This window comes from Simochromis diagramma, unplaced genomic scaffold (assembly GCF_900408965.1).
Source record: "Simochromis diagramma unplaced genomic scaffold, fSimDia1.1 OVJJ01000302.1, whole genome shotgun sequence".
Taxonomy (NCBI): domain Eukaryota; kingdom Metazoa; phylum Chordata; class Actinopteri; order Cichliformes; family Cichlidae; genus Simochromis; species Simochromis diagramma.
The window spans coordinates 14,565,874-14,593,139 of NW_024386792.1; the positions used below are offsets into that span (position 1 = coordinate 14,565,874).

The window sequence follows — 27,266 nt, forward strand, 5'->3', positions numbered from 1 at the left end:
TATCCAGGGCATTGGATACAGTTTATTTCTAGTAGCATGCCAGTGAACATTGCTGTTTTGGTCGTTGGGGTCTTAGGGCGTAGCATTTAGTCTGTGGTCTTGGAGAGCTGAATCATGGTTGTCCAACTCTAGATGCTGGCTTGTTAACTTGGTTCAGACACAGCCAGGTGGAAACCTTTTGAGAGCCATTGGTTTCTGGTCCAGTAGGGCACAGTCCCTCTTGTAGACCAGGTATTCAAGTCAAGGATGTATCCGAAAACTGGAATATGTCATCTCCTTAACTTGTAACTTGTCTTATACAGGTGTAATAGCATATCAGAAAGTTTAATTTCTCCCATATGCTAATTATATACAGGGATGAGTGTTGGGCATGGAATGGTGATCTTTGCATTGGACTCTTTGCTCCCCCGTTTGACCGATGAAAGAGGCATGAACCCACAGGCATTGTGTAGGAGGTTGACACATTTCTTGTCAAACCATTTCATTGCAATCAGACCTGTAATACCAGGCTCCATGGCCCTTCTTTATCAGGTCTTTGTCTGCCATCAGGGGAGCTCCACCGGTGCAGTTTGGTCATACAGTACCAATGCACCTGACACCCAATGAGGTGTGCAAGTTCTGGACCAAGCTGCAACTTGTGAAGAGCTGAGGTTCTTTTATGGGTTTGCATAGTGTTTTTTTTACCACTTTGGCCCCTGAGAGGTAGCTTCTGTTCCTTTTCACTCAGGGGAGCATTGAAGAATGTAGACCCCCCTTGATACAGCAGAAATTCGTGGATGATGCCAGATGAACTTGCTTGGCAGAACAATTTAAAGCCCCACTCATCTGGTTTGTTGGCAATATACTGGTGGAGAGTGCCAGCCCTTGTGGCTTCATACGAAACCATGACCTCAAACACACTGTGGTTGAAGGTGGATGGTATCATGAGTATCATGCCACAGGACCATGTAATTTCAGCCATATAATTGTTTAGCGTCCATATAGTACTTGTTCAACATGAAATTATAATTTTGAAAACTTAGTAATATTAATTTACCAGCTACTGTAATTTGATTAAACGGTAATCAGTTGTGATATTTGTGATTCCCACGTTATTCTTGATTTTTTTTTTTTTTTTACAATATTTACTAATATTAACTCAGAATGTTACAAAAATGACTTACTACTATTTCAACATATTCTTGCTGTGCTAACACTTAATGTGATTTATCAATAGCAATGGATAAACAAAATGGGTCTAATGGTCTGATTTTATGGCAAATAATCAAGTTTAATAACCTAAATGTTATTAAAATTGATTATGTTAGCATTAGCACCATAAAGGGCCAAATCAACAGTTTGGTTGACCACTTTTTAAAAAAAAAAAAAAAAATTAAACACTTAATTTCACTTTTGTAATGCTGTCAAGTGACATATATCTGTTTAGTAAGTCCTCTAACACTATCATATATCAAAAAATTATATCTTCCTACCTTAGTTTCATCAAAAACACTCAAAATATGTTGGATGGTTTTTTTGTTTCTGACTTCCTGGTTGGGAGAGTTATAAGAGCCAACAGTTTCCGTTCACAGTGCCTTCTGGTGGATTTCTTTGGCATTACAGATGAAAAACCAATTGGTAGAAAAGACTCAACAAGGTAGGTCAATTTCAGTGAAAGCCTCAGTTAGATATAGGGCCTGAAAATGTGCTCTACCAATTGGTTGACCAGAACGCTAAAGGGTTAATGACACAAGCCTAAAAATAACCAGTTTGTTAAAAAGGAGCCAGAAAATACAAGAGCAGAGTAACAGTTACAATGAATATGCTTTATTTTCCTTTTACAAAAACAGAAAAAAATCACCGTCTAGAAATACAGGTATACAAGAAATAACAATGATGAGAGTATTTGCAGTTGAACGCCTGGTTGTCAACAGCCAGCTGGGTGATAATAATAATAATAGTAATAATAATTATAATAATAATAATAAAAGAAAACAGAGTTGACTACTAGTGAATGTTAAAGCTTCCAACCAAATTGCATCCTGTGCAGCGCATCAGTTCCCACAGTAATGTGCTAAGCCTTCGCCTGAGGGGGAGACACGAGCTTAGCATGAGAGTAACGTGGGGAAATGAGGCCGCAGAGGGCTCCGCTTCTCGTGTTAGTTTAATCATAATACTGTAATACTGACTCTGACCCACACGCTCTAGCTAGGATGATATTACAAACGCAGAGGTACACGGTGGATATGATGATACGAAGCACGGCGACAATACAAAAGAAAAGAAAGCAAAATGAAGTGTTGAGTATCTTCTTCTTGATGTACCTGTTACCTCTGTGAGGAAGCTTTGCCCGCTTATGTTCTTATTTAGTGTCTAAGGCACTTTTAAAGAAACATACTGTTTAGTGTTGACGTTTGAGGAGGGAGGGGGGCACAGGAGTCTGCCATTAATGGGCACAGGTGGTGGATATGGGAGCCCTGGCGTGTGGTTTTTCACACTGTGGAGGCTGCTGGAGATAAAGCAGAACTAAGAAAAAAAACCTTGAATTCAGACAACCTGTAATGAACGAAGAACAAGTGCTTGATCGGATCTGTCAGAGGTCTGAAGATTTGGGATTAAAGTCGCAAAATATAGTTTGTATCTGCTGATTTGTGTTTCACTGCTGTTCTGAGTGGTTTTTCAGCACACTCTGTTAATCATTTTGCTGAAGAAAGAAAAATATTTTCTTTAAACTTTTGAGATCTGTTTTTATTTGGAATTACAAACCAGTGCAGACAAGAAGTATTTAAGGGGAACTCGACTGATGTCTTTAAAATAAATGGCCCCAAACTGATGCACTAAAACCACCATTACTCCTCATGGTGCCTACATTACCCACAATGCAACTTAACCATTGCAATACAGAGAGGAGTGTAGACTACAGAGTCAGACTCTGCTCCAACTCCATCTACACTTTTAAACTTGTCTTGCGCTGAAAGCAGCCTGTAATGCCTGTTTCATTCACATATTTAATATAGGCGACATTAATACTCAGGGTTACATGTCAACCAAGCTTCCTGCTGCCATCTTTATGGGACTTTTGCCCACATTTGGCCTGTATTAGATTCTCAGATGAGCTCTTTCCTCCTCCTCCACGTATAAAGAAGCCAGCTGAGGTGTTCTAGGGCGTGTCCTCCTGGAGGAGACCCCAGGGCTGACCAGTGACGCTCTAGAGAGATGAGGTTTTTGGGTTGGCCCAGGCAGACGAACATCTGTCTCAGGCACTTGAGACCTTTTGTCCGTGCTGGCTTAAAAATGTTAATATTTCTCCATCCAGCTGACAGTGAGTGTTTCAGTAACAGCAGTCGAGTGTTGTTAAATCACACCTTTGCTTCTTAAAGATCAGAGAAAAGCTAATGCTTGCTGAATGTTGACGTCTGCGATCTTGGATTTTTCAGTTTTATTTACAGTATATGTTTTACCAAATCATAGCATAAAGTCAATTTAAAGGTAATACAAAGCAAGGCTGAGCACAAACACTGTAAATGTGGTGATAAGGTGACTAGTTTTAATCTTCGCGTGTAATCGGAGCACGTGATTACAACCATTTAGTGTCGTACTGAGTGCAGCTTTAGTGCTTCCGGTTTGAGCTTCTTTCCTCTTTGTTGGCTTTAAGTTTGAATTCTCTGTGCAGTTCTGTGCATGTTCCAGCATTGGTGCATCATTCGCGGCTCAGGCCAATCCACAGGACAGGTCGTTAGCTTTAGATAACCAGTTAAAACCCAGCGAGACATTCTTTTATTACATGTTGAGATGAAGCCACAGAGAAAATATAATACCTCTTTTTTTTTGTTTGTTTTCACAGTAATATACTTTCACTTGAGAGTCTGTGTTTTTCTATTGCATGTCCCGAGATGTTAGTTGTTCCCATAAGTGCTGCAGTGTAAAAGCCGAAAAACAAACATCGTCAGAAAGAGACTCATGCAACAAAAGCAGCCGGCGCTGCCGTCCGGAGGCCACAGTGACCTTGGTTTGTGTGGGCTTTTAGGTTTTAGTCATTCAGAACACTGGATGGAGGGAGCGTGTCAGGTGAGAGATGGCTTTTGCATGACGAGTGAGCAGAACACTTAAAACACCAGAGTCAGACACTTTTCCTTGTAGTCCTGCATTTCCAGTATGAGTTGCGGTCACATGATGGACGTGATGTGCGCACACCTCACAACCTTTGCCTACACGCAGAGTTTCGTTTGTATAAAAAGCACTTTGTACCTAAAAAGCAGAGCAGATGATTTCTGATGGGACGGGTGGGACGGGGCAGGTGTAAGGGTTATGATGCTGAGATGATGCTGACGGACGAGCCAGGACTAGCAGCTTGTCAGAGGAGAACGGAGTAAGGCAGAAGTGTCCGTTTGTCCCGTGGCACTCCAGATCGGAGGCGTTCCTTGAGGAGGGTGGTGGATTTTCCCTGCAGATGTGACGGATGGAAAAAAAAAAAAGGGCTGCCAGGCATGCTCCGCCCAGCTTGAATAGAAACCTCTCATCGCTCTGATCTTCTGAGTGGATTGAGATGAGTCCATGTGGACTTTGGGGGTGGGGGAGACACAGTTGGGGAAAAGGGTGGGGTGAGGAAAGAGGCGGTCGCTGCTGCGGTTACTCGACGTTGGTGTTTGGCGTCTCGTTAAAGTCGCCGGAGCGGCTGTCTGCGTCGTCGTCTGACATGTCGACGGAGGCGCCGTCCAAGTTGAGGTTGCGCCGGCCTGAGCGGCCAGAGGAGAAGCTGCTGACTGGACCGCCACGCCTGGGCAGAACAAACGGAAGAAAGCTTTAAACCTCCAACATTTCAGAAAACATAGATTGTGGGATGACGAGATACCACTGTGGTGGAAGAAGAGCCGGGAGGTGATGTGATTGGCTTAAACGCAGGAAAACTGTTATTTTGAAAGACGTATGCGGTTCTCAGGAGCTCCAGCGGGCGCTAAGATCAACTATAAAAGTGAAACTGTGACCGCTGCTGACACAAATACATGCTAACATAACATCACATCACATTTAACTGCATTTTCATTCATTATGATGGAGGATGGAGCAGACTGTAAACACACTGCAATGACAGCCACAGCTTCAAAACCTTAAGACTGACCAGTCTGGTAATAGTACCAGTGTAATCACTGGCGCTGTGTACCTGAACAAAGTGAAAGAGCTGCAGTAATATTAACTAAATGAGATCACATAGTTGTCTGACTACAGTTTAGTCAGACAGGAGCCTCCCTGGCTCCTCCAGTCTGTGTGATGAGGTATCCTCGGGCAAGACCCTGGACCCAAGTTTCCCCCGAAGCGTCCATCAGTGTGCATGGTTGGAAGAAGGTTGAATTAGACTTGTGGCAGAGAGTGCTAAAATAGAGTAGAAAGGTGATCTATAAGTACCAATCCATTTACTCAATCGCCTCCCGGCTCCATCACCATATTGGAGGAATGACATGCAGGAATGAGAGCTGTCAACATGATGAGGGTGTAGAGGGTGTGGTGGGAGGATTGGTGAAGTGAGTTTAGCAGATTCTTAAAATGAATAATAAGTTAAATGATCAAAACTTTGGCAAACAGCCTGACCCAGTAATAATGATCACGATTATTACTGGGTCAGGCTGTTTCCACTCTGTGTTTTTTATCTCTGCACTGTTTCGGTATCTAGTTCAGGTTCTGGGTTATTTTTAAAACCGGTTAATCGCCGTCCTCTTTGTACCTGAGGCGGTTCTTCAGTGAGGTGACCTCTCGGGTGAGACCCTCGCTGGCCTCAGTGGCATCGTCCAGCTCCCTCTGCAGCTTCCTGCGAGCGGCATTTGCTCTGGTGGCCTCCTCCTCCGCCTCCTCCAATTGACGCTTCAGCTGCTTCATGCGAGAGTTCGCCTTCTCCATCTGACGCACAGATGGAGGGTGAGAAGTTGTAGAGAACCGGCAGTGTGAATGCAGACTGAGCAAAGCCTAATCATTTCCTGTGTGTCCGTACCTGCTCCTTGTACTGGTCGGCATGACGACGCTCGTCCTCCACCTGCATCATCACCTCCTTCAGTTTCTTCTCTGTACGTCGGACGATTTTGTTGGCTGCCGCTCTCTCCCTGGAGGTTTAATAGCAGAAAAGGTAAACATGACCAAATTATCGTAGTCTACTCAAAAGGATCTAAAATCTGCTCTTTAACATCTGGATTACTTGGCTTCCTGCTCCAGCTGCTCTTCCAGCTGCAGGATTTTGGCTTCCAGAGCAGTGATGGACGCCTTAAACTTTGACTTGACAGCCCCCTCCAGCTCTGCCAGCTTGGCCTTCAGCTCCTGTGTTCATGGTAACAGAGCAAATATTCAGTTTGTTAGTTTAGAGTTGTGATCAGGAGGTCCTGTTCATGCACCTGAAGGATCATGTTCTCGCGTATCTCCTGATCCCACTGGTGCATCTGTAACGTGCATCTGCAGCAGAGTTACAGCAGAGCTGCGGGTCAGAGAAACTGAATCTGGGGATCACATTGTGCTACTGAACCCAAATACGAAATGCTTGTGTCCTGATCTGCTGCCTCTAGTATAGATCAGGGGTGTCAAACATAAGGCCCGGGGGCCAGAATCGGCCTGGCAAAGACTCCAATCCAGCACAACGGACAGCTTTAGAAATGTGAAGGAATGAATCCACATTCAGATGTTCTGACAGGATTTGTAGTAGATAATGGCAGATGGTGGAAGAATAGAGTTTAGGCTGTGGTTTAGACCTCAGAGGAGACTGGTGGCAGCTCCCGGGCTGGGCTCACATGTACTAAAGAGAGGTGAAATGCTTAAAAACAAAGAAACAAAAACATGAGATGAAGTGTGGGAATGAAAAAGAGAACAGCTTGTAGTACAGGAGGGTGTAAACAGAAGGGAAATGAGAAAGATAAACACTGTAATAAGCTTCAAGTCTACGAGACCTTGTTTTGTCGCTCCAGCTGCTGGCGGGCGTTCTCACTCTTCTGCGCAGTGTTGCGCTCTGCTGCCAATTCAGTATTCAGGGTGTCGACCTGAGAGAGAGAGCGCGGCAGGCAGGTGAGAGGAATTGTGGGAAAAGGAGAGAGCAGACAAACACGTTGATGGGTGTTTTAATTTTACTGTGTTTAGTGTTTAAAAGAAACATTTGCACGCCACAAGTTTGTCTTATCCTTTCTCATCAATCAAGAGGTTTTTGGTACATCACTCTCTGTGTCACTCGCTTCACCCACCAACCTCCAGGAAACACTTGACAACCAGTTAGGAAATAAATTTTTTTCCCTAGCAACCAGTAGCTGAATCACATCCAGATAAAGTTTGTGACACTGCTGATTATTTAGTGTGCCTACCTGCAGGTTGGCCTTTCTGAAGCGGTCGTTGAGCAGCTCCATGTTGCCCTGCTCCTCCTCCAGCTCCTCCTCCAGCTGGGTGATGCGAGCTTCCAGCCTCCGCTTCTCCTCCAGCAGTGACGACCTGACGCAGAGTTTCTATTAAATTTCTACTGATTTACAGCGATTGTAAGACTATAAAACAAATCATTTGATCCCTGAGGGGCACATAAAACCTGGCTAATTATTAATATGAAGTTTGGAAAAACTACATGTTCATACTGACTTTCCAGAAGCACTGCTGGAGATCTCGTCAGCCAGCTCATCCCTCTCCTGTTCAGCATGTCGACGGGCCCTCTCTGAAGCTGCGTGGTCCTGCGCAGACACACACACAAGATCATTTAGCATTTCAGACGTTACACACAAATAACTCTGATTATCACCACAAAAGGCAAAAGTCCGAACTTCACCTCCTGAAGCTGCAAGATTTCAGCTTCCAGACTCTTGAGTTTCTTCTCGTTCTCCTTGGACTGCGCGAAGATCTCATCCCGGGAGGCTCGGGCCTCCTCCAGCTCCCTCTGGTAGTCTTTCATCTGAGCCTGCAGGAGCAGCAACGTGATACGGACCAGCTTAGAGACTGAGATAATTGAAAATCAGGACAGACACTAAGCAAACATTGGCGTACCTGTAGTTTCCGGAGCTGTTTGATGGCCTCGTCCCTGCCTTTGTTGGCAGCTTCGATCTGACCCTCCAGCTCGTTCAGGTCCATCTCCAGCTTCTTCTTGGCTGCCACAGCCACAGATCTCTGCTTCCGCTCGTCCTCCAGCTCCGCCTCCATCTCACGTACCTGCAAGAAAAAAACAACTTAATGCAAACACTGTCATTCTGATGATGTAAATGAAGATAAACTGCACATTAAAAATGTGGCGTCAGTCCTTCAAGATCATCGGCCACTTTGTACCTGTTTGACCAGCGCTCTTTTCTTCTCCTCGCCCTGCTCGTCTCTGGCCTGCAGGTCTCGGTCAAACTGAGCCTTCATGGCTTGCATGTTGACTTCCAGGCGGAGTTTGGCATCTTCTGTGGCCTGCAGCTCATCCTCCAGCTCCTCCAGCTGTGTTCTCATCTCCTCCACCTGCTGCTCCAACGTACGCTTGGACTTCTCCAGCTCATGGACCTGTGAGCAGCCAGAGGAGTAGCAAAAATGTGACACAGCTGCACAATAAACTTATGAAATCCTGAGATTTCAGGTCCTCAGGTATTTCTGTGAACATATCTTAATCAGCAGTGTCACTGGAGAGGTCAAAAGGTCACTCACATTCTTCCCCACATCATCCTTGGAGCTCATCAAGTCCTCCATTTCAGCACGAAGTTGTTTGTTAAACCGCTCCAGTTCTTCTTTGGCCTCCAAGGCCTCCTCCAGAGCTCTGGCCATCGACAGAGCCTTGGTCTCCTTCTCTCTGGCCTCGGCCTCAGCGCGATCGCGCTCCTCAGCATAACGAGCAGAGATGGTCTTCTCCTCAGCCAACATCTAACATAGATAACAGAGCCTTCATTACACTGAACAAACCGTAAGAGACCTTCAATATCTCATCTCTGTGTGATCTCCGGTACCTGGTCAAACTTCTTTTGCTTCTTTTCCAGATTGGACACGATCTGTCTCTGGAGGTCCAGTTCCACCATCTGGTCATCCAGCTCCTGCTGCAGTCGGTTTTTAGTTTTCTCCATCTTGTCCAAAGACATTGTCTTCTCCTCCAGACGCTGGTTGGTGAGCTCCATGTCCTTCTGGAGTTTCCTCTTCACCTCCTCCAGACCCTCCATTGCTCCCACATCCTCCTCCAACTTCTTCTTTGTCTCAAACAGCTACAAAGACATTTTAAAAATATTTGTGACGTGACCTTTGGTGGCCCATCAGTGTGTGCTGGAGAGATAATCAGCTGAGGTTTACCTGCAGATGCTGAAGATGCTAATAATAGTTTTATTAATTATTAATCCAAACCACATGTTTTGAAGTGACTCAGATTTTCTCTTCATTTATCTGTGAAGCCTCACTGAGTTACAGCTGTCTGCACGCTGTGCTGCACCTGCTGCGACAGGTGCTCACAGCAGGTAAACAGCTGGAAACGGTTGCCGGGCCCTTCTCCTGGCACTCGGCTTCAGCGGTACCTCGAAGGTGTTTCTGCCTGACTGGTTTGTGTGCGTCAGATGTGCCCTACTGTGAATATGTACCTGAGCCTGCACAGTCTGCAGCTGTTTCTCAAGGCTGCGTCGTGCCTCCTCATCCTCTTCCTGCTGCTCCAGCAAGTTGTTCTTATCCGCCTCCAGCTGGCGGATTTGGCCGCTCAGGTTCAGCTTCTGACGCGTCTCCTCCTGCCGCAACTCCTACGCGCAAAAACCACGATCAGAAACGATGGTCAAAAGACAAACGAAAAGCAGTTACACCAGTTTTAGTCTTAATACGCTGATACTTTAGCAGAGGCTGTCCTCGTTGGATATGTGTGAGAAATACAGAGGCGAACGCTGATTGGCTTCACTAGAAAGCTTAATGTTGATTAACCTGAGGTCTGTCTAAAAAGCACAAACACATCACCAGCACCCAAAAGTATTAAACTATTATTATACTTTAAAGTTTTTTTAAAATTAGTTTTTATTTATTTCTCAAGTCAGTTCAGGTTTATTTAGCTTCAGTATCTGTTTTACTTTTCAAAACTGTAATATGGACGTATTTGTCACTTTTTGATAACAGGTATATAAACAATTTACTTGTCTTAAATGTTTTTGTGGTTTTATTTCTGCTTATTTTTTTATTAACCATAATAATCTTGCTCCACAGAGGATTTATCAGGTAAAATGATGATTTCTGAACACGTCTCCTGCAGCTCTGAAATCATCAGGCAGAAACGTCGATGCTGATGGTCTTTCGTACCTCAGAGTCTTGCAGTTTGCTGTTCAGGTTTTCAACTTCTTTAGCCAGTTTAACGCCCTTCTTCTCTGCCTCCTCCAGCAAAGTAGACACGTTGTCCAGCTCCGTCTGACAAACAAATGGAAACACATTAAACAAAACTTTCCCTTAAAAACGAAAAAGGAAAATCAGTCCCAACAATGAGTTGGCATTTACCTGGAGCTTGTGGGAGCGCTCGGCCAGCTCTCCCTTGGCTCTCTCCACCTCGGTGGCCCTGGCCAATGACTCCTGCAGCTGAGCCTCCAGCTTCTTCCTCTTGTGCTCCGACTCAGTCTTTGCCTGCTGCAGAGCCTTCACTTCACAGACCAGCTCTTTGTTGTCATTCTCCAGGCACTGCTTGTTCTTCTCCAGGTTGGCCTTGAACTGCACAGATCAAATTAAAAAAAAAAAAAAAAAGCTTTTAGTGACATGTATGAAGGTAAACTGAAGACCTTAAAGGTTAGAAAGGTTTGAGCAGCTCACCCTCTTGGCCTGCTCCAACTGTTCGGACAGTTCCTCGAGCGTTGTGGCGTGCCTCTGCCTCATGTCCTGGATCTGAGCCTCGTGGTTTTTGGTCTCCTCGTCAATGGCCTTCTTCAGCTCTGCCACCTCCAGCTCTCGCTTGCTCCTGGAGATCATCCACGTGGGAAACAGTTAAAAACACAGGACTGCATATAAAGATGGACGCAGACTGAAGTCTATAGAACAGATAGTGCTACCTGACGTATAACAACTGTGAGGTTCACTTTGTCATCACTGATAAATGAGCATTAATGAGCACCTGAGTTCCTGCTGGGCGGCCGTGGTATCTAGTGTGTCCTCCAGCTCAGTCTTCAGAGCTTCCAGCTCCTCACTCAGGTCTCTCTTGAGTTTCTCAGCTTTACTTCGACACATCTTCTCAGACTCCAGATCCTCCTGAAGCTCCGCTATTTGCGCCTGCAGCTCCCGAATCTGCTTCAAAGCGTTGTTCTTTTGCACCGACTCCTCATCACACCTAGTTGGAGACCCACAAACACATGTCAGTTTTTCCAAGCAGGTTTTAATCAGAGAATTAAATAAAATTCAAACATTTTCTCAAACCTTCAACTGATGATCTGCATTTCTACATTTCCTTTTTTCTCTCTATATCACATTTGTATCTTCAATTCAGACGTCATTCAGAAGACATTAAACAGACTTCCTCACTCGAACATCCTTCACTGCTCTTTACACTTCACGCAATTTAGATCCTTAGCATTTAATGTTTTCATGCTCGTAAGTGTGCAAGGCCCCTTTTTGGGTTTGAGTTCAGTAAATTTCATCATCACAGGATGAGCTTGAGTGTCCAGGTGGATGTTATTTTTCCTGTTGGTGCAGACACAACACTACAATGAACCGACATGTATGCAGACGTCAAACAACGACAGTGACGCAGGAGCTCATCGCAGCAAAATTCACTGGTTAATGTAATGTGTGAAGTACTGAGTGAAAGCAATCATTTTTCTTGTCAGTGGTTTGCTGTTTCGCACCAACTGATGAGCTGGAAAGTCCACTGAGAACAACAAATATGACCAAATATGACTGTGTGCAGAGTTTGATTAGGGAAAAAAAAGATGAAGTGAATTCAATGAAAGGTCAGTCCCTGCTGTCCTTTCAAGGCTGAGATAGCCACCTGTGCACACATGGTGGCAGTGTGGCGAACTGTTTACAGCTGAAGCTGTGTGTGAGTGTATGTATGTGTGTGTGTTCCTCATCAGAAGAGGAAAATGTGATGGGACTGCTGATTTGTTTGCAGCTGGATGTGCGTCCAAGTAAACCTCGTGCTGGCTGCAGCGTTCCTGCGACATTCCTCACTAATGTAGAAATCTGCTGATTAAACAGACCGAACGTCAAAATGATTCAGTTTTATAATTAACACAGTGAGACCGCTTTGATTAAAAGCACTAATGACTCCCATATAATTGCAATGCTCCGTTTTCCAATCTGTCACAGATGACAGGATTGTTCTCAGAATAGCTGCTGAACTCAAAATGAAGCACATCAGCTTTAATGAAAGCCTAATTACGTGCGGCTGTGACTAAACCGTTGATTTCTGTGTGTGGAATTGGTCGGGCAGATGTTTACCATCAAACCCCGTGTCTGCTGAACGGAGGGGAGCACTGAGAAGTCCCATTAAAGTGATCAGAGCTGACCTTCAGAGGAAAACACCTCCACAGCTGTTTACCTCATTAGCAGTTTTATGAAGGATAAATATGGAAAACAAATCAAACATAAAAGCAAATGTGGACATTTAACCGCTGTGGAAAATAAATACATAAAGAAAATATTTAGCTGGAGGTTAGATGCAAACAGTACCAGGTGGAGGAGATGCAACATCTGAAGTATGAGAAGCTAATATTCACTCCATACGACTCGTGATCCATATTAAGAGAAGAAGTAATATTAACAGAATATATCCATCTGCCTGTGTGATATACGTCTTGTGTGGTATCATGTGCTTTAAGAGTTGTTAAAACATGATGACAGCCCGTTTTCGCTCTTGACTCCTTGTGCACGCAGCGCATCAATCAACATCAGTGTGCCTGTAATCAGACGCGGCTGCCCCGAGACGGAAGGTCCGAGCCGCCGTCGCTTGAGGAAACGCCACAGAGTGCCTGAGTGCTGAAGCACGTTCGCCGCTTTAATTTCGCAGTTGCACGTGTTTCTGTTATTGAATGGCTATTTCAGACTAACGATGGAGTGCTGTTGTCATGGAAACGGGAAGCAGTGCAGTATAGTTGCGCGTGAGGATTTATGTTCCTGAAATGAGCAACACTAGCAGTTACACATTACCACACAAGCGTAGGTTTGCAGAGAGCAGCTATAAAAATACTTCAGCAAAAAAGTTGCTTTTTTTTTTTTTTTTTTAATGTGGCGAAAAAACTAAATCGCGAGCTTTGTTCACAATCTGACTCACTGCTGCTGAGCTGCACCTCTCAGTAAATCTTCATATTGGCTTTTTAAAAATATTTTTTAAGAGGCGGTTTTGTGCTGGGACAGTGTTTACGTTTCGTGGAGGTTGTGTGACACACTCATTTTAATGTTTTTTACCACTGACCTGGCCAGAGCAGCCTGCAGCTCCTCCTCCTTTTTAGCCAGCTGGATCTTCAGCTCCTCTATCTGTGCCTGAAGCTCCGCAATCTGGTCCTGCAGGTCGGTCGTCTCGGCGTCCAGCTTGCGTTTGGCTTTCTCCAGCTCCTGACGTGTTTTCTCTTCTTTCTTTAAACGCTCTAAAGGGAAGCACAACCACAGAAACACAAATACAAACGTGGTCACTGATCATAACAAACTTTTCTGTTTGGAGTTAAACTTTTTTTTTTTCCATCACTGAGTAAGCTCACAAGTTGTGCAGCAGCCATACAAGAAAAAGGCCATTTAGAAGGTGTGAAAACACAAACATGTAATCATATTAGCTGCTAATTAACTCGCTGTACAGTTGTAAACACTAAATGATTAACAGTCATACTGCATGTCCCAAATGACCTCTGTGCTGTTCTATTTTTATGAAGTTTTGAACTTGCTGGCTTATTTAAACTCCAACACCACCCCCGTCTACCCTTTACACACAGCCCCTGTTTTGTGCCTGTCCTTTTTTTGGACCCCACATAGAGCTGGTAACAGCCTACTGGTAGCGTCTTACCCTCCAGGTCAACCATCATCATCTCCTGCTTGTTCTTGACCTTGCCGAGATTCTTTGCTTTTTCCTCCTCCTCAGTCAGCTGGGAGGTCATCTCGGCGATCCTGTCCTCCAGCAGCTTCTTCTCCTGTTGGGTTGAAAAAACCAAAAACATCAAGACTCAAGACCTGCAACTGCTGTATAAACGCGAAAAGGTCTCAGTACTTTATTGCCAGGGGGTCAGTCCATGGATACTACTGAAATACTGAGAGCCTCCAAACAAATCCCCACAATTAAGTCAATCAAATAATACAGCAGTTGCCTCAAGGCCTCTACAATAATACAGAGGAAAAACAACAATCAGGCGACCCCCTGTGAGCAAGAATTTGGCGACAGTGGGAAGGAAAAACTCATTAGTTTTACCTTAATACTGTTTTGCAGGCTGCTTTCCCATCATTATTTTTAATCTTTTACTGGGCCTCAGATCCTGCCCTCTTAGCTAACCCGATGTTTCAAACAAACTTTCTTCTGATTGTCTGCCCCTCTCAAAAAAAACCCCAGAGAAAGGATAAAGAGGCAGGCAAGTGATGCCTGGAGCTGTGTGGCTGAGATAATGATGAGATGGTAGCGGCTCTCTCTCAGTGACATAATTCAAACCCAAAAGTAGAAACAAATATCTGAAACTGAGTGTTTTTATCTTTCAGCTCATTCTTTGAACCTTTGGCCGTGTTTAACATGAGCATCCACCACTGCGATCATATACAAAGGTTCCCTGTGGTGGTATTTAGAGGCCTGGCACTGGAAACTAAACCTTTGAGTTACAGACTTCTCTCTCTGCACACATTTACAAGTTTGGTTACAGACCAAATTGATTGAAACGTAAGTAAACAGCTCTCCACACACATTTATAAACTGCAGAATAACATTCCAGTTACCTGAATCTAGTATAATAAACTGTAATCACTGACTGAAAAATTGCAGGACCTTCTACTTTATCTGAGTTGCATCATTACACTTTACAGAGAACAGACAGATCAATGAGGAGGAACAGTCATGAGCTTCAAAGTCTTATTAACTGGTGGGACTATAACCAGCACCATCTATTAACTGTGCCATACAGATAACCATTTCCTCTATTTAGCTTTGTGATGAGATTAGAAAGCAGATGGTAGACAGCAGCACCCTTCATTGCACAGGCTGCTATTGAAGGTAGCAGGCGACGCGTCACCGTCAGGCAGAGGAAGAGCTGCAGCCGACGCTAATCAGTTTTAAGGCCTTCCTCAGTCTGAGTTTGTACTTGTTTCTGTCCAGCATCAGGCCCGTGTTCACTTATTAAGAAGTCTGTAATAACAGACTTCAGTTTCTAAATGTTTTGCTCAGATTTTTAAAGAACAGCATACAGTGTAATTTACTGCTGTCTCTGATGTTCACTGAGTTAACATGAAGTTTTATACAACATGTCTTGTTCACTCGTTCACACTAGCAGCATTCTCTCTATCTTTCTATCTAACACTCACACTCTGATGAACGCTTCAGGAGCAACTCAGGGTTCAACATCTTGCCCAAGCATGCTTTAGCATGCAGGCTAGAACATCCAGCGCCGATAAGCCTTTAATGATTCCACCTTAAAGAGCTTCCTCTACTTTCTGGGTTTTGTTTGAACCTTCATTTTCAGCTAAAATTGCCTCACCTTGAGAAACTTGGAGTTTTGGTCCTCCAGCAGCAAAATGTCCTCCTCCATTTTCTTGATCTTCGACTCAGCGGTCACTTTGTCCAGCTGCAGTTTTTGTCTTGCAGCTTCCTCCTCATCCAGCTGCTCCTCCAGGTCCTGTAGGAAGAACACGACACAAAAACATTTGTAACATGAAGATGGCAAAATCTGCAGTTTCCATACAGATGGAAGTTTAACACACTCATTTCTTTAAAGCCCAAAATCACAACCACGTCTGTACAGATTAAATATTTATGACCAAGTGATCTCGAAGCAAAATAGGAAAAAAACCATCCTCATTTTTAATGCTTCAAGTCACTTTAGAGTTAATCTGATTCATCAGCTTCTCTGGTTTTCATCCAATATACAAACTGAACAACACAAACAAAAGAGATATCTCATTTAAAATAATCAAAGGTTAAAAAATAAAGACAAAAGTGTCTTAGGATCATTTAATATTCAAATAAAAAAAAATCATCTTTCACAAACAGATGATGGGTATGCCGACCTCAGTATTTGAAACTTAATGAGCATCCGCCATTGTTACAGTGTAAACGCTTAGCTAGATGTTGAAGCATCAAATAGAAAAATAAGAGAAGGTTGTGTTTCAAACTATATAAAGAGGAGATGACGTAAACCTGGATGTGCGACTGCATCTTCTTCTTCTCATTCTGCAGGCTCTGGTTCCTCTCCTCCTCCTCCTCCACCCTGGACTCGAGGTCGTGAAGGATCTCCTCCAGCTCTTGCTTCCTGGAGAGGAGACGAACTCTCATCTCTTCAGCCTCGGCGAACAGCTCCGTCTCCGCGTGGAGCTGCTCTGCTAAAATATTCTTCTCCTCGAGGAGCTGGAGAGAAGAAACAGTTCAGAAAATGTGTACCACCTTCACGGCTACAAGTCCTTCCAAAAACTGTGAACGTGCAATTTCCCTGAAGCCGTCATCAATAGATTTTAATAAATTATAATTCAGGAGAAAGATTTACTTATAAGTTGAGATATTTTTACCTGCTGGTGTTTCCTCTCCATCTCCACCAGCTCATTTTCCACCTTAAGTTGCCTCTCCTTCACTTTTACCAGCTCCTCGTCTTTGGCTTGCAGCTCCTCCTCCTGCCTGGTGACCTGCAGCAGCGGCTTCACCTGAGTGAGAGAGGAACAAAATTAGACATTTTAAATACTAAACAGAATGAATAAAAAAATATTTTCACGGTCATACTGGCCGGTTAATGGTAGAAAGCCAGTAGTTTTACTACAGCAAGTAGCATTTTTCTTATTATCAGCACTTTCCTGCCATATGTAATTATTCCCTCTAATGTAATTAATGGATTAACATGATTGGGACCAAGCCGAGTTATATCAAACAGACTGACAGACTGTTTGGATTAAGAAATTCTGCCAGAGAAATCTGAACACTGATTTCTGAAAAAGTAGGGCCTTAGGGCTTTAGCAGAGTTGGAGGGCTGATACAAGCGATATAAGAGCCATCTTTTGCTGTCAGAGGTTGGTGTCGTGGTTCTCACCTTGGTGAAGAGTCTCCACCACTGCCAGTGTCGCAGCTTCAAATAAGCAGCACAGTTCCTCTGCAGGACCTTCAGGGCACTCAGCTGCTGCTGCTTCTTAGCGAAGGCTCTAAGAGAACAAAATGAGAGATCAATATCTGAGCTTTTTTGTTTTTGTTACACTATAGCCGAGCGACATCAATTGACCACTTTTTTAAAATAATAATTTGTATGTTAGGGTGCACTGACATATCGCCACCTTTCCGGTTAAAAAAACAAGACCGTAAGTGCATGTATGTGGTTAAGAGTGCAACTTTGTGCTGAGCAGTGCATGGTGCGTTTTTGGAGCCTCCTGCAGCCTAAAGCAGAATTTTATGTTTCAGCAATGGTGGCATGTTTGCTCTCCACTGGCACTTCGGGGATGTCCCATCTGTAGAGAGGGAGTGTACAAAGTATGTGTTACAACCGGCCTGTGGGCCCACTCTTGTTTGTGCTGTTGTTGGGCCGTCAGCCAGCCGCGGAGAAGAGCGAAATGTTAAGAACAGTGAACAGTGTCCACTGCAGCCACTGTGTGTGCCTCTCATGTTGTATCTTCCGATCTTTGAAGTTTTTGATTTTTTCCCAGTTCTTCCATTCCCGGTGAGCTTCCATTCTCCCTTCCTTATTTCGGAACATTTTTCAAACAATCACCATTTGGCAGATGCAGAGGTCGTCCGCATCCAGAGTGAGTGAATCAAACAGGAAAGGTAAAATCGACGCAGAGCTCAAACTCGCTGTAACGCTCTGGATCTCCATCCCAAAGTGCACTCTGGGTTTCAAACCTTTACATTTGTTCTTACCACAGAAACTCAAAAATATAGGCTCTCCAGGGAGTCGTAAAAACTAATACACTGGGGTACAAGAAGCCGCTAGAGGCTCTGATTGATTAAGCATGTGACAGGTGACTTACTAGCAATACTACAAGAAGGTCAGCCAGAGAGTACAGGAAAGGAAGGGGGCGCAAACTACCGAGTATTGTAGACTGTAGGATGTAAACTATTATATGGGAATAACCCATATGTAGCAGCACATACAGCGATATAAAGACTCACTTGCGGGCTAAGTATCCACGGCACACGGACTGGAAGTAGATGATTATGTCAGTGATCTTTAAGTCTCGCTCCTCCTCCAGATGAGCCAGAACACCAGTTCTGAAGAAGATCTTACTTTGACCAATCCGGAACAGGTTGGGGTCCAGCTCCAGGGCTTGGATCTATAAAAGGAACACAGCAAGTTGTAGATGAATAAACTGCACGGGCTTAAACAACCTCTACCACAGAGATTAATAGATTTATTCAAGTTACAAACTTTTAGCATAGGTCAGGCCTGACTAACTCTTAGTGTCAATCCAGATCTAGATGAAGAAATTTTTTGGAAGGATTCTTTACCATTGCAAGATGAGGTCAGGCTGGACATTTCAGGCGACATCTACACAAATGCATATAAAAATAAACAAAATACTGTGCTACCCCTCAGCATTTTGGTAGACGCACATATGGTATCAGGTTGGAGATCCTAGATGACGTCCTTCTTGAGTTATTGCATTCACAAACTGTCCATGTCACCCAATACCCCATCAGCCTTCTATGGCTGAGGGGTAAAATGGGGTAAAATGAAAACTGGTAGTTTGATGGCTTCCAAGAAAATGTCACAAATTTTCAGATCCAGAAATCGTTCTGGACCCAGGAACTCTATTCATATGTGGTGTGGAGGGAATTTCCACTCTTGGTTTGAGGTATGTGGCCTGATTTCTTTTGTTTAAGACTTAAAGCTGTTGTATTAATGAGAACTCTTGTCTAGTCAAGTTTAGAAAACATTTAAAAAGACAGTCAAAGGAGCTTTGACTGGATGACCTGGATGATTGAGAACCTTCACAGACATTTAAAAAGACAAATTAACATTTTGACAGCCCCTCCAGGTTGACTGTCCAGTCAGTGCTCGTCCTGGGCATATTCAAACCTGTAAATGTTTTTGCTTCTGTTTATGGGTTAAATGTAAAGTTTCCTTCAATCAGTGTGGATTGAGCCTTGAAGTCTGTTTCACTTTGTTTTTGGATGTGTCAGAAGTGTTCTCCTATCAGCAGTGGTGTATATATCCAACAACCATCACAGGATCAGGAAAGATAGCATTACCATTCTCTCACAGGCTTGTTTCCCATCCATGAAACCTTTGGGGATAGCGTTGGGTGTAAGGATTTCATATCTGTGTACAAAGAGAACAAAGTGTGAATAAGTGAGTTTTCTTCTGGAAAAGAAAAAATAAAGAGTTAAAAATTTATTTACTTGGATGCTCAATCATCCAGGTAAGTAAATCACAAAAGGTTGATACTGTTCATCTGGACGTAGCGTTTTTCGTGCTGTGATTGCAGCCGTTCCCCACCTCTCTGTGAATGGTTCTCAGGGCCATTGGTCTTTGATCAATGGTTGTTGATCAATGTTCATGACAATTTGCATAATAATGATCAAGGAACTGACCTCACAGCCCATTGTTCATTCAGTGGACTAGTTTCAGTCATTGTGCAGACTGGGGAAACCTGCAGTTAGCTGAGGCTGAAAAAGTCACTTGGATGAGCGATGAAACGTTTCTCCAAATGAAAACGCTACGTCCAGATGAACAGAATCAACCTTTCGGGAGTTAAAAAAAGTGGTGATGTTTCTCACCGCTGTCTAAACTCCTGGAAGACGATGCGGTTGGGGAAGCCCTGTCTGCAGATACGAATCCCCTCCAAGACTCCGTTACACCTGAGCTGGTCCAGAACCAGGTGAGGCTCAAGTTTCCCAGCCTGAAGGAGGAAATGATACACTCTTAAATACAGAAACAGAAACTTTACCATATTTTATTTTTTTTAAAGGAGTCCCAGACTTTCCACTTAAGTTAGATAGTAAAAGTATTTACTCTTTTTTCGTGGTTGGGGATGATGCAGCGGACAAAGTTGGGGTTGGTGTTCCTCAGTGTGGCCATAAGCTTAGTGAGTGACTCTTTGTAGAGCTGTCCCACTGTACGAAACATGCCCTTTTTCGTTTTGTAGGTGGCACCAAACGCCGTCTCGTTCATTCCTGCCACCTGGTCCAGTCCCACGATCCGGTCGACTGGAGGGGTGACGGGAACATATTATTGTGAGTCTGTGTATTTCTGAGATGGTCACCGCAGGAACAAGTGGTAGCAGCACGGTGGCATAATGTGGCTACATGACCGAGTGCAGATGAATGAAAACTATCAAATGAAGGCAGTCTACCAAAGCAGCAGTCAAGCGTCTAAAAGTATCGCTTGTTTCTGCAGGTGGAGATGAAACATTTAGCCAAACTGTTTCTTAGTTTAAACACTGTACACACACGACTCCGTGGTGAGAGGAACCTTTCTGTGGGTGTTCGATGGCGGCTAAATTCATGCTTTTCAATATTTCAGTGCCTTTGATAAAAAAAAAACAACAACTGCACTTTCATACTGCTAAGATAATAACATTAAAGTTATAATAAGAAAGTTTCGTAACTATAAGACAGCAAACAGTGCATATGCTTTTTGATAACTTCTTTTAAAAAGCATCACTCAGTGTTAACTCAGGGTTAACCATGACTAGCAAAATAAGAGAGAACTACACCTGTTACATTAATAAATAACTGAACGGTAATAATCAGCCGCCTCTTTAAGAGATCCTCTTGCCAAATGATTTTGAAGACACCAACAACAACATAAACAACAACAACTTTGCCAACAAGCGAGTCGTTATGGGAAACATGAGATGGGAAACGCCACGGGTAGCTGGTTAGCAGTGACTTAACCTTCTAAATAAGAGCGAGGGGGTTGTCAGTCAGTAAACTGATCATGGATGGTGTTATTTTCTTAGATGATGAAAAAATAGAAACAAAAAATGCTAAAATTTGTCTCTTTTTATAGTGGGATGGGAAAATATATTAGAGTGGCCTGCCTCAGTAAAATATATGTGTGGGAAACAGAGGGAACAGCTAGATCCAAAACAGCTGGATTAATATAGTTTTCGGTTTTCTGTGTATTTTGTGGTGGATTTGGTGCTCTATCAGATATTTCTGAGAGCAGGATGGTGTATGCGTTCTTAAAATAAACTACAGTGTGAGTTGCTCTTGTGAAGGAACATACCTAAGTATAAACATCAGCACTTTTGAGTGATTTTTTCTTAAGATGAAGCGCTTTTGATTGTGGAAAAAAAAAAAATCAAGGTTTTGAAGAAAAAACAATAACTTTTCGGAGGTTAGGGCCACGGCAGTGGGACGACCTGTACTTGTGAGATCTACTTGCTTGTGGGTTTGAGCAGCTGAGGTAACTTTATGACACGTTATTGTGAGTCTGAACTTCATTTAAGACCCACAACTCGAACATGATGTATTTTGACCATCACGTTCTGCTTTTGAATGACCTCAACAAAACAAACAAACAAAACAAACTAAACCCTTCATCATCAGTATCCTCTTGTATATTATCATTTAACGGCCTGCTGTGCTTAAAAAACCTCCAGTATAACAGGAAATACTGCTTTGAACTAAACCTGAAACCAGCTGTTAAACAGACTCAGACTCATGTTAGCAGTGAGACATCCCTGCCTCTGCCTGTTACGATGGACCTCGGGATGTGATCAACAGTAATTCCAACAGACAACTTTACACAAGCTTCACTGACAAAACCTAAAACCTGTAAGTCTTAACACCTGATTAAACACAGACTCTGGGTCATCTCATATAACAGGTGACCTCCTTAGAGTCAGCTGATTTGTTTGGAACAGTACTGGAAAAGTCTATCAGGGGGTGGGAGCAAGTGGACTGACCCATGTGTCACTTATAAAAAGGGGTGTGTCATAAGTAGCTCACCATACTACATTACAAAATGTAACAAGAAGAAACACATTTATAATAACTTATATCTTAAAAACTGGAAAAGTAACAAAAAGCAAGTATTACTTATTCTATACAGATACCTTTGTCTATCATTATTATTCAGTAATATTATTCAGTAATGTGTCATTTCAGTTTATTCAGTAAATAAGTCAGGCTGGAGGGTGAACGGGTTTAGAGTGCCTGTAAGTTTTAATAATCACACTGCAAGAGGGAGGGATACAATATGCTGTGATTGATATTTTCCCCCCATCACTATTTATTAATGCCCCTGCAGTTAAATCATAATTACAATCACAGACTCCTGAGTTTAACCGAGGTGATACACGACCTGCTTTCTGGACCCTCCACAGTGATATGTGAGCTCAGAGCCAAAGCAAAATTCCACATCTGGTTTTAATTCTCTGCCACTGTGTCTAGGGACAGGAGGAAGGCGGGAAAATAATGTTATTAAATATTCTTCAGTAGAGTTTCAAATCCTTCATTTGCTCGTGGATGTTTCACATCACTGATGGGGGACAAAGGGAAGAATAAACAGCAATCAGACTCAGACACAGCTGCACTAGATTCCTGTTGCTTGCTTCAGGGCAGCTGGACATACAAAGATCACAAGACCCCATGTCAGCCCACTAACACACCGAAACAAATTAAAGCACACTGGTTCGACTAAAGAGAGACAATGACTATATTCTACTCTAGCTTATTTAGGAACTGGGCACTACTGCTTTTGGCTGAGACAAGGGAGCCATGCAGCCTGGAAGCAGATGGGAGCCACTGCAGCTATGACGGACAGCATTGGCTGAAGCATGAAGCACAGAGCCAGATCTGGGCGGAAATGTACCAACAGGTCACTTTCAACTATGATTCTGGCCCAGCACGACCCAGTCATTCACCTGCCGGCTCATCCAGACTAGTGACACTGTCATAGAATGAGGCCCTTTGAATGGTCTGAATCTCTACAACACAGAGAGAGAGAGACAAGGATGGGGCGCTCTTAGAAAAGGGTAAACGAGGCAGACAGCTGCTGCTGTTAGTAGGCTTCCATGACAGACATGTAGATGTAGAAAAGCAAACAGGTACAAACATAATGAACTACAGGAAGTATTAATAGAACCAGTTGGTTGTAGTTGTTACAGCTGACTTAAGCGTTCAGAGATAAGTAGCTGGTACGTTACCATCCTTCCACAGTTCAGCCACAAACTTGTCAGTTGACTGATGGAGAAGTGTCGCCACGTTGTCATTCAGAGGGTCCATGTTCTTCATTAGCCACTCATCTGCCTTGTAGTCCACCTGTAAGAGTAAATAGAGGTATAGCTCAGAAAAACGCACTATTATCTATAAGACATTTTGGTTTTTAACATGAATTCATATTAAAAACAGAAAGAAAAAAAATAAAATAAAAATATCACTTTTTCCAGGCCGTATGATGAGTGGTGACCTGTTGCAAAAGCTCTCATGTTCTCATGTTCCTAGCTTTATCCTGATGTGGCTGTTTTGTTTTACAAAACATATTGATGCCAATGAAACCACAATGGAAGGGACAGAGTTTCACAGCTGGTTATCACGGGGAACGGCCGGTGTTTGCACAATATGGACGAGCTCAGTGAGCTGATTAAGGATGAGACAGGTGAGCGTGGACTGATCGAGTGTCTGTGCAGAGTCACAGATCCAGGAAATTTGTTAGGTGTTACTCAATTAAGTTTTTTTCTATTGTTTATGTAAGTGCGCTCATTCGTACAGTATCGTTCCATCTTCCTGATATTGTCTGTTTGTCTTGCTTTATTGACATTCTGCTTCATTTCTTTTTTATATTATAATTGAAAAATAACAAAAAGCCACCCAAAAATAAACAAATTTATAATGAAGAAAAAAAAACGACTTTATTTCAAAGTTTAAAATATTTGGCTGCTCAGACACTAATTCCCCACCTTTGGGATAAATAAAGTTTATTTTGTTAACTTTATCTCATTTATTTGTATCTTTCTAACAGAAAAGATTTGATCATTTCTGAATGATCATCACTGACAGGTATACATAAATGATATGGTTAACCAAAATGTAATCTATTACATTTTTAACATTTGGAAGCCCATTAACGTATATCTATGTGTAAATTCTGTCTCAATCATTGTGAACTTCATGGTGAATTTAACTGTCACTATGACCTATAAGGTGTTTTTTATTCTAAAAACGTACACGCCACATTCACAGTGCTTTATTTTACCAACTTAAAGAGCTATGTAGGTGCTTTCATGCACGCAGTGATAGTATCTTGCCCAAACATTTAGACTGGAGAAGCACAGGACCTCATGGGACAGGCCTCTCTACCTCCTGCAGCTTTATAAACTCTGTATCAGGATCATTTAGCGCAGTTGGATGAGAATCGGACTCCAGAGCGAGAGGTGAACAGTTCAAGTTTACCTTTCATGGTACAGTTTCTTTAACTTTCTTACTCTTCTCTTGAGAATATTTTGTGTTTTTTTGTTGTAGTCGATAAAAGACAACTACTACTATTCTTCGGTACAGAGGTTTTTCTTCCAACACAAGCTTTTTCGTAGCTGGAAAATCCAACTTGAACATCCAAGTGACGTTCAACAAGCAATATTATTTTGTTATGTCTCCAAGGTCGGCACAACTTTTATTTCGGAGATATATTACAACCCAGACTAGACGTCAAGATGGTAATTCAACGTGAAAATGTTTGCTGGTCATTATTTATATAATAAACTCCCCATTTATTTAGGATCCATTCACTTTTAAAGACCTGTAAGTCAGAATATTTCATGCTTGAAAGCAAAAACTATAAAAATGTTAATTTCCCATCTGTGCAGTTTGAAGCTAACAAAGATGCCGTTCAATAAAGAGCAACACAACCTAACATCATGTCTGATGTTAGCAAAAAATTCTCCATTTCATAGTTTGTGCATCATCTGTCACTGCTTGAATCACATGTTCCCTAAAAACCAAACACATACAAGACTTTTCATCTTTTCTGATTGTAGAAGTGTAAAAATCAAGAAACATTTCCACACTGCTCTGAGTGAGATCATTTTTCTCCGTGCACACCTGTGTTAACAACATTTGCAGCGTTTGGCTTCGTCGTGCTGCAGATTTTTCTCCACGGCAGACGTTCCTACAGCTGGAATCTTTCAGTTTTTGAAATATTGAGGCGTGAAACAACACAGTCCACACAATGATAAGCAGATGTGCTACTCTGTGGGTCTCCCTACGAGACAAATGCTGCGCTCTGTTGCGGAACACCACGGACTATCCAAACCCACTCCCTCACGATGAAATATAAATCAAGCTGTTTCAGTGTTTCCCTGAAATTCCCCCACAGGAGAAGTATGTGTCAGCGTTTTATGTGACCTCTGACAGTCAGCGACTTTTCAGGGATGAAAGAGGGATTCAGAAAAGAGGATTATGGTAAACTGAAGCATAAGTGTGATGATATCAGCTGTAGCAGCTGTGACTGTCACTCTGATTACTTTCTCACCTGTGTGGCTGAACTGAGGGATTCTTTTTAAAAGAGCTAGCTTATCATGGCCTAAAAACAAGCATCAAACATCCTGAACAGTCAGGGAGGCAGCAACAGGAACCGGCTGATTTTTATAGAGATAAAAAACAAAACAAAACACAAAAACCCCACAAAAAACACAAGCATACCCTGCCGGCGTAGTGGATGATGCAGAAGTCGGCCTTATCTTTGAGCTGCCGGGGCTTCTGAAACTTGGTGTGCGTGCCCTGCTCCTGGATCAGCTTGTCTACAAATGTCTTGTCTGTGGCTTTAGGGAACCAGCACTCCTCATCCAGCAGAGCCAACACGCCTGGAGGGTTCGCCTGGAGGAGTCATAACACAGGACAGGACGTTAAGACTGCAGAGAGGCTGGACAGGAATATAGCATCGACACACAAAGACAACGGATCTCATTTCGTTTTCAAAATAGTTTCTCTGGCATATTTGCCTTTAACAGAAACACGTGTCTCGCACTGCTTGAACTCTGAGCCATTTTTTTCCTGGTGTGATATTCTTCATGATATCTTCATGATATCACACCAGGACAACTACGTGAATTATTCCCCCCATGCTGTCAGAAGATGTGATTTTTGGCTTTTGTTATGTTTTGAAATTTGTGGTTTGTGGCAGAAAAAAAACTCTTTAATCCCAAAAGCAACCCCCCCAAAATATATATATATATATCTATATTTTTTTTTGTCCAGAAAAAAAGACTACTATTCTTCTGATTTAGACTTCAAGCTTTATTTCTTTATTAGGCATTAACAGGAATAAAAAGGACATTTGTTAAATAGAATGAAGCAGTGCATGACTAAAAGGAAATATTAACTATTGTAATTTAGTTGGTAAATAAGTAAAGAAAGATTAAAGTTAAAACATTCTCCAACTTCAGTTCTAAGGAGAATGAATCTAATTGACAAAAGCTAATAATGGAACTGACCGGTCTCTCGATGAGGTCGATGCAGGGCTGCAGGTCGAGGCCGAAGTCGATGAAGCTCCACTCGATGCCCTCCCTCTGGTACTCCTCCTGCTCCAGGATGAACATGGTGTGGTTGAAGAGCTGCTGCAGCTTCTCGTTGGTGTAGTTGATGCAGAGCTGCTCAAACGAGTTCAGCTGAACGAGAAGAAGATCGACACAAGCAAGAACATCATCATCACTGGAAATAATTACCAATGACACAACCTGACAACCACTAACCACGTGGCAAATAAAAATAAATAGATAAACTTTGTCATTAAAGAACTAAAAGATTTAAATTCAGACCTGGAAGATCTCAAAACCAGCAATGTCCAGGATACCGATGAAGGAGGCACCCTGCCGTTTGGTTCGGTCCAGGGCTTTATTAATGCGATGGACAAGCCAGCGGAACAGACGCTCATACGTAGCTTTAGCCAGGGCCTCGACAGCAAAGTCCGCCTGCAGAGAGAAAGTGTGAGAAAAGAAGACCGTGACAAAACAATGAACAGAGAAAAGAGCTGAATGTGGCACGGGAACAACAACAACAACAAAAAAGACATAAGTGTGTGTGGGCTGAAACTAAATGAATTCTACAAACACACTTCTAGTTGCACTCACGTTTTCTTTCTGAGACTTTTTATCCGAAATGCTCGGATGACAGCTGGATCTGTATCAGTCTGCAGGACTACTGCACTTTAAATTTCCAATGCTTCATTTAACAAATGAATGTAGAAAAGTTCAAAATAACATTCTTTATGCTTTTATTTTTTTAAACTGTTTTGACTATAAGCTTTCGTTATTTTGACTTCCCTGACTTAGTGCTTTCA

The 27,266-nt window shown here is 42.8% G+C and overlaps 1 protein-coding gene across 4 annotated transcripts in view; it reads right to left on the reverse strand.

Moving 5' to 3' along the window:
* Positions 1 to 1,784: 1,784 nt before the first annotated feature.
* LOC120729204 (myosin-10-like) overlaps positions 1,785 to 27,266 on the reverse strand; it is a 62,130-nt gene continuing 36,648 nt past the window's right edge. For all 4 annotated transcript variants that reach the window (XM_040024735.1, XM_040024733.1, XM_040024734.1 and 1 more), the window contains 31 exons: positions 26,746 to 26,898; positions 26,422 to 26,595; positions 25,631 to 25,804; positions 23,140 to 23,254; positions 19,998 to 20,191; positions 19,763 to 19,884; positions 19,235 to 19,304; positions 18,155 to 18,315; positions 17,085 to 17,193; positions 16,573 to 16,704; positions 16,208 to 16,414; positions 15,549 to 15,686; positions 13,883 to 14,006; positions 13,301 to 13,472; positions 11,006 to 11,218; positions 10,708 to 10,852; positions 10,402 to 10,608; positions 10,210 to 10,314; positions 9,513 to 9,665; positions 8,898 to 9,146; positions 8,602 to 8,814; positions 8,248 to 8,460; positions 7,972 to 8,133; positions 7,757 to 7,885; positions 7,573 to 7,661; positions 7,308 to 7,431; positions 6,903 to 6,992; positions 6,164 to 6,282; positions 5,963 to 6,071; positions 5,699 to 5,871; positions 1,785 to 4,756 (listed from right to left, as the gene is read on the reverse strand). In XM_040024735.1, the coding sequence (XP_039880669.1) occupies positions 4,609 to 4,756; positions 5,699 to 5,871; positions 5,963 to 6,071; positions 6,164 to 6,282; positions 6,903 to 6,992; positions 7,308 to 7,431; positions 7,573 to 7,661; positions 7,757 to 7,885; positions 7,972 to 8,133; positions 8,248 to 8,460; positions 8,602 to 8,814; positions 8,898 to 9,146; positions 9,513 to 9,665; positions 10,210 to 10,314; positions 10,402 to 10,608; positions 10,708 to 10,852; positions 11,006 to 11,218; positions 13,301 to 13,472; positions 13,883 to 14,006; positions 15,549 to 15,686; positions 16,208 to 16,414; positions 16,573 to 16,704; positions 17,085 to 17,193; positions 18,155 to 18,315; positions 19,235 to 19,304; positions 19,763 to 19,884; positions 19,998 to 20,191; positions 23,140 to 23,254; positions 25,631 to 25,804; positions 26,422 to 26,595; positions 26,746 to 26,898 (4,686 nt within the window). In that variant the 3' untranslated portion in view covers positions 1,785 to 4,608. The remainder of the gene's footprint in view (positions 4,757 to 5,698; positions 5,872 to 5,962; positions 6,072 to 6,163; positions 6,283 to 6,902; positions 6,993 to 7,307; positions 7,432 to 7,572; positions 7,662 to 7,756; positions 7,886 to 7,971; positions 8,134 to 8,247; positions 8,461 to 8,601; positions 8,815 to 8,897; positions 9,147 to 9,512; positions 9,666 to 10,209; positions 10,315 to 10,401; positions 10,609 to 10,707; positions 10,853 to 11,005; positions 11,219 to 13,300; positions 13,473 to 13,882; positions 14,007 to 15,548; positions 15,687 to 16,207; positions 16,415 to 16,572; positions 16,705 to 17,084; positions 17,194 to 18,154; positions 18,316 to 19,234; positions 19,305 to 19,762; positions 19,885 to 19,997; positions 20,192 to 23,139; positions 23,255 to 25,630; positions 25,805 to 26,421; positions 26,596 to 26,745; positions 26,899 to 27,266) is intronic.